This window comes from Myotis davidii, unplaced genomic scaffold, assembly GCF_000327345.1.
Source record: "Myotis davidii unplaced genomic scaffold, ASM32734v1 scaffold88, whole genome shotgun sequence".
In the NCBI taxonomy this organism is placed as follows: Eukaryota; Metazoa; Chordata; class Mammalia; order Chiroptera; family Vespertilionidae; genus Myotis; species Myotis davidii.
Window position 1 is genome coordinate 2,974,786 of NW_006300377.1, and position 6,715 is coordinate 2,981,500.

General features: G+C 39.8%; 1 protein-coding gene across 1 annotated transcript in view; it reads left to right on the forward strand.

The window, feature by feature from the left end:
- CLSPN (claspin) overlaps positions 1–6,715 on the forward strand; it is a 28,575-nt gene that overhangs the window by 1,332 nt on the left and 20,528 nt on the right. The window contains exons 2-4 of the mRNA XM_006777306.2: positions 3,594–3,702; positions 4,226–4,680; positions 6,177–6,338. Of these exons, the coding sequence (XP_006777369.1) occupies positions 3,594–3,702; positions 4,226–4,680; positions 6,177–6,338 (726 nt within the window). The remainder of the gene's footprint in view (positions 1–3,593; positions 3,703–4,225; positions 4,681–6,176; positions 6,339–6,715) is intronic.

Sequence of the window (6,715 nt, forward strand, 5' to 3'; positions counted from 1 at the left end):
ATCTTACTTCTATCATTGACAGTCCCTCTAGGTTGTGGGCTGCTTGCCTGTGTTCCTGAGAAGCATCTATGGTACCAGTCTATAGAGTGTGTTTTCTTTAGTGAATTACCGGTATGTTTACCGGTAATAAACTTGCACTGTTTTGTGTATATGTTTGATTACATACAGCCTTGTGACAGTTTTCCTGCATGTCATAAGCATTTGAATATAAATTAAAATGTTAAAATCAAATCTGATATTGTTTTACCTTTTATTTGGTGTGTGGAAGGTGTGCGGAAGAGGGGGTAGTCTTATACGGCGAGTATATAACAAACGCTGTATTTTGAGTGGAAATGTTAGGGGGTCGTCTTATACGCCCAGTCGTCTTATACGCCAGCAAATACGGTAACAGACTTTTAAATAAAGACAATATCTGGCCCTGAACTTGCACTACCCTTGCCGATCCTGCTGCAAACTGAATAAAATGGTTAACTAACAGCATCTTGTACTGAGTTGTGTGGTTACCCTTATGCAGTTTCCGGATCCACAAACAGCGAATAAACTTAACTGTCTTGTGCTGTTGGAAGGACCATCAGCAAATACATGATTCTCCTTGGTGGTTATTCAGTGCATGTTCTCTTTAGCTATTTAATAATTGTATCAACATTGAAATCAATTTAAGAGTTGTTGGAGAAGCATTAACGTGAGGCCTCGGTGCCCTACTACATGACAGATGTTAATATCGTCCCCCTTATTAAGTTGGCTCAGAGCCCTAACAACGCCAAGGAGGTTGGAGATCTGGCGTCTAGGGCGACTTGGTCACTAACTGTCCAAGTCACCTAAAACACCTCTCTTTAGGTTTTTATTTTTTACTTGTAACTTTTAAAATAGTTTTGTTTAGAAATTTTCAAACATAAAAATCATGCCAATCTTGCCCTAACCGGCTCAGTGGATAGAGCGTCGGCCTGCGGACTGAAGGGTCCGAGGTTCAATTCTGGTCAAGGGCATGTACCTTGGTTGTGGGCACCTCCCCAGTAGGGGGCGTGCAGGAAGCAGCTGAATCGATGTTTATCTCACAGCGATGTTTCTAACCTCTCTCCCTCTCCCTTCCTCTCTGTAAAAAATCAATAAAATAAAAAAAAGAAAAGAACATCAAAAAAAAAAAGAACTCAACATCTGTGAGGAAAAAAAAATCATGCTAGTCTTATTTATATTCCCTCCCATTTCCTCCTTACTGGATTATTTAGAAGCAAATTCTAAACATTATTTGATCCACAAATATTTCATTATACATCTCTAAGTGGTAAAGCCTTTCCAAAAAATAACCACAATATTATTACAACACCTAAAACATTTAGAATTTTTGCCTGTCTAGTCTGTTCAGATTTCCTTCACACACACACACACACACACACACACACACACACACACACATATGCTCTCTGAATTAGGATCCAAAGAAAGTCTGTACTTGCAATTGTTGATATGTAAGTGTATGTACATACCTCAACTCTTTATAGGTCTCCCTCCTTCTCGTTTTCTTCAAATTATTGTTAAAGAAACAACATAGAGTGGGGGCTGGTAAAAGAGGGCAAAGGGGGATAAATGGTGAGGGAAGCAGGCTTGACTTTGGGTAGTGAACATGTAATACAATATACAGATGATATTTTATAGAATTGTATACTTGAAATCTATATGATTTTATTAACTAGAGGCCTGGTGCACAAAATTGGTGCATGGCAGGGGCGGGGGGCGGTCCCCTCAGCCCGGCCTGCACCCTCTTGCAATCCAGGACCACTGGCTCCTAACCGCTCGCCTGCCTGCCTCATCGCCCCTAACCGCCTCTGCTTGCCTGACTCATTGCCCCTAACTACCTCTGCCTGCCTGCCTGATCTCCCTTAACCCCTCTGCTTGCCTGCCTGATCGCCCCTAACCACCTCTACCTCAGCTCCCGCTGCCACGGCTTTGTCCGGAAGGACGTCTGGAATGACGTCCGGAAGGTCGTTCGGCTGTCCAGTCTAATTAGCGTATTATGCTTTTAATATTATAGATGTCACGCCAATAAATTCAATGAAAATAAAAAAGAAACCACATAGTTTGCCTTATAATGAGTCCCACACCTGGATTGCATCTCTTTTTTAAAAATATATTTTTATTGATTTCAGAGAAAAAGGGAGAGGGAATCATTGATCGGCTGCCTCCTGCACTCCCCTTTAAAAAAAGCACTTTATGGCTCCTCTTTAGCATATCTGAATTGCCAGCATCACTACTCCGGTGCTATTATTAAGTAAATAAGGGTTATTTGAACATAAGTACTGTGGTACTGTGACAGTAGATCTGATAACTGAGGTGGCTACTAAGTGTTTAAAAGGTGGATTGTATATACAGCATGAATATGCTGGACAAAGGGATGATTCATGTTCTGAGTGGGACAAAGTGGGATGTTGTGAGATTCCATCATGCTACTAAGAATGGTATGCAATTTAAAACTTATGAATTATTTCTGGATTTTCCACTTAATATTTTCTGACCTCAGTTGACCATGGGTAACTAAAATTATGAAAAAGTGAAACTGTTGATAAGGAGGATCTACTGTATTCAATATAAAGAGTTGGTTTTGCCCTGGATGGTGTGGTTCAGTTGTTTGGAGTATTGTCCCATACACTGAAAGGTTGTGGGTTCAGTTCCCAGTCAGAGCATATACCTAAGTTGCAGGTTTGACTCCCAGTTGGGGCGCGTATGAGAGGCAACCAACTGATGTTTTTCATATCAGTGTTTCTCTCCCTTTCTTATTTTCTAAAATAAAAAGCACACAAACATATCCTTGGATGAGAATTAAAAAAAAGATTTGGTTCTATAGATTGCTTTAAAGGTGAACAATGATTTTTCTTTTGGTTTTTGGTCCAGTAATTCTTTTTTTAAAATATATTTTTATTGATTTCAGAGAGGAAGAGAGAGGGAGAGATATATCAATGATGAGAGAGAATCATTTATCGGCTGTCTCCTGCACGCCCCATACTGGGGATTCAAGCCTGCAACCTGGGCATGTGCCCTTGACCAGAATTGAACCCGGGACCCTTCAAGTCCACAGGCTGACACTCTACCCATTGTGCCAAACCAGCTAGGGCATGTCCGGTAATTCTTAATGTTCTCTCTCTCTCTCTCTCTTTTTGTTAAACCTTACCCAGAGATATTTTTACCATTGATTTTTATTTATTTTTTATTTTTTAAAATATACTTTATTGATTTTTTACAGAGAGGAAGAGAGAGGGATAGAGAGCTAGAAACATCAATGAGAGAGAAACATCGATGGGAGAGAGATACCCATTGGTTGCCTGCTGCACATGTCCGACCAGGGCCGGGGACCAAGCCTGCAACCCAGGTACATGCCCTTGACTGGAATTGAACCTGAGGCCCTTCAATCCACATACCTAAAATCTATCCACTTCCTTAAACTGGCTAGGGTTGTCATCTCTTCATTGAACCCTTGAATTGTTTATTTGTTTTTTTCCCCTTATTTCAGCCTGAATACCCCATCATGCTTTGTGTATCATAATGTATTTAGAGTTTTTGTAACCTGTTGGTTAATGAGAAATGTATTCTCATTGATGTAGGTTCACCTAGAAATCAATGATTTAAAACTCATTTCACAAGAAGAAACAGATAGTCCTTTCGACAGTGGACTGGGCAGCTATGAAACAATTGGACCCTTAAGTGAAGGAGGTTTGTAATAGTACTTTTATTTTTAGAAATAGAATATAGGGGCTTGGATTGGATTAATTTTATTATTCTCTTGACTTATTAAGTTATTAATGCCCAACTTTATCATTTTTTATTATAAAAGCAAAATAGTTGTGTTGTACCCTTTTGAGAATAATAATTTCTGTTATATTACTGAATATATAAAATGTCAAGAAGCTACTGTATTGCCTGGTTGAATGCATTTATTCCACAATAAAGGAATTTTTAACACCTTCCAGAATGATTAGAACAACTTTTCCTGTTGTAAAGATATATACAGTAATTACATTTTTCAGTGAGACATTTTTCTAATGAAAATGTTTTCCTAATGTAACTTTTAGATTTGCTTTGCTACATCAGTTCTTAGTGATAGTTACATAATTTTACAAGGTGATATATCACATGGATAATTGGATATATTTTTGGATGATTGGATAGGTTTAGTGGAACTAGGAGAAAGCCCAAATGACAGCAGAATGCTAAAAAACATTTGTGTTTCCTTCAGATTCTGATGAAGAGATATTTGTGAGTAAGAAATTGAAAAGCAGGAAGGTGCTACAAGACAGTGATTCTGAAAGAGAAGAACCAAATGCCTCTCCAGAGAAAGCTACCTGTGACATTGTCGAAGAGGAAAATAAAGAGAACTTATATGCTGGAAAAAATGGGAAAGCCAGAAGGATGTACAAAACTCTGGCAGACAGTGATGAAAGTGACGTGGAGGAGGAAGACTCTTTGTACCAGGAAAATCTTGAAACCCAAGTGACATCTTCCTTAGAGCTGGGCTGTCAGTCTGAAAACTCCGTGGACTTTACAGCTAGTAGAAAGATTTCCAAAAAACCCATACGTGATAAAGAAGGAACTGAAGGGAAAGCAAAAGTAAAATCGAAGAGAAGACTGGAGAAAGAGGAGAGAAAGATGGAAAAAATTAGGCAGCTGAAAAAGAAGGAAACAAAAAACGAGGTACATTTTAAAATACATATATTTTTATTGCCCTAGCTCAGTGGTCAGCAAACCATGGCTCGCGAACCACATGTGGCTCTTTGGCCCCTTGAGTGTGGCTCTTCCACAAAATACCACGTGCGGGCGCACACGTACAGTGAGATGGGAACTTCGTGGCCCATGCGCAGAAGTCAGTTTTCGGCCTGGGCGAGTCTATTTTGAAGAAGTGGCATTAGAAGAAGTTGGGGGTGTCGGTCGGTTGGGCGACAGGAGACTTGGTGCAGGCGGGCTGCGGGATACGCAGCGTGGGGGAAGTGTGCGCAATTCATGCACAAGTTGAGTGAGCCAGTCAGTCAGCATTGTCATTGTGCAGTGGTTAGTGCTAGTCGCGTCCGCAAATCGCGCGCGGATGACAAAAGTACCTACTCGAAGCATAAAGTTACCTGTATTTTTCCAACCAGTTGCAAATCCTAGAGGTATATTTGTCATCAATTTAAGAATTGTAATTATTTTGTGAAGAAATTTCAGTCGTTGTACAGTTGATATTTGGCTCTGTTGACTAATGAGTTTGCCAACCACTGCCCTAGCTAGTTTGGCTCAGTGGATAGAGTGTTGGCCTATGGACTGAAGGGTCCCGGGTTCGATTCCAGTCAAGGGCACATGTCTGGGTTGTGGGCTTGATCCCCAGTAGGGGGTGTGCAGGAGGGATAAAAATATATTTAAAAGATATATAAAGATATTTTGTATTGATTTCAGAGAGAGGAAGGGAGAGGAAGAGAGAGATAGAAACACCAATGATGAGAGAGAATCATTGCTTGCCTGCCTCCCGCACACCCCCCACCGAGGATCTAGCCTGCAGCCCCAGTATGTATCCTGACTGGGAATCGAACTGTGACCCCCTGGTTCATGGGTCGATGCTCAACCACTGAGCCACACCAACCAGGCAAATTAGGTACCTTTTAAAGAACAATTTGCTATTCCTAATGCAGATTAACGTTTTGGAAAGGGTTGTTTTTAGTTCTTGAGGTTTTTCTGCATTTCGAATACAGCTTTGAGTTGATTGTTTTTGCATTGTGAATAATGAGGTATGTGATTTAAAACTTGGTGTCATTTTCCATTTCATATGCATGAAGGACACCTCCAAATATATGGATTTCTGATCTCTGAAAGTTAATTTCAAAAAAGTGTTTTTCATGCGTTTATCAGTCAGAAATCTTGCTTGTTAACTAGAAAACACCATCCTCAAGTTTTATAGACTAGTTGCTTAATAAGTTTTTAATTGACTTTTCAAAAATATTTACTGTTTTGTAAGTTAGTTTGGGACAGTTTGCATAAAGTCACAGCCTGGACTTCAAGGGCTGACTATGTGTTAGGAACCAGTGAGGATGTTCTAGAATGCCATGTATTTGTCTGTTGGTGAAACATGGGCTTTTTCTGGCTTGATCCAGGTTGCCTTGTGTTGTGAAATTGGATTTTGAAATGATTGGATTTTGCTTTTTTCTTTATGCATTATCCAGGAAGACGATGTGAAACAGCCATTTACTGGTAGTGGCTGTCTTCTTGTGGATGAAGATCTTTTTGAAACTGGGTTGGAGGAGGAAAATAACTCTTCATTGGAAGATGAAGAATCGCTAGAATCCATAAGGGCAGCTGTGAAAAATAAAGTAAAAAAACACAAGGCAAGTAAAAGATTATTGCAGTAAGAGCTACCCTCTTGCTTCTAAGTTTTGCGTTATTTTCTGACTTACTTTTGGAACCTTAATTTTTTTAAAGTGATAGACACGCTAACTTGTTGGGAAACTAGTATTTTTGATTGCCCTCATAGAAATGTTGAGGGGAGGGCGAATAAGATACTTTATGTTGTGTAAGAGGCAGAGAAATAAGGGGGCAGAGGTGTAAATTTCATAACTGTGTGGCCTCTAAGAAATGAACCAATAAGGTTTCAGGAAGGGTATAAAAGAGATGTATCAGTCAAAAGCATTGTTATCCTGAGTGATTGGGAGCATAACTGTTTTTCCTAAGGTTATCTCTCGGTGCCTGGGAGTCGTTGTCTCTC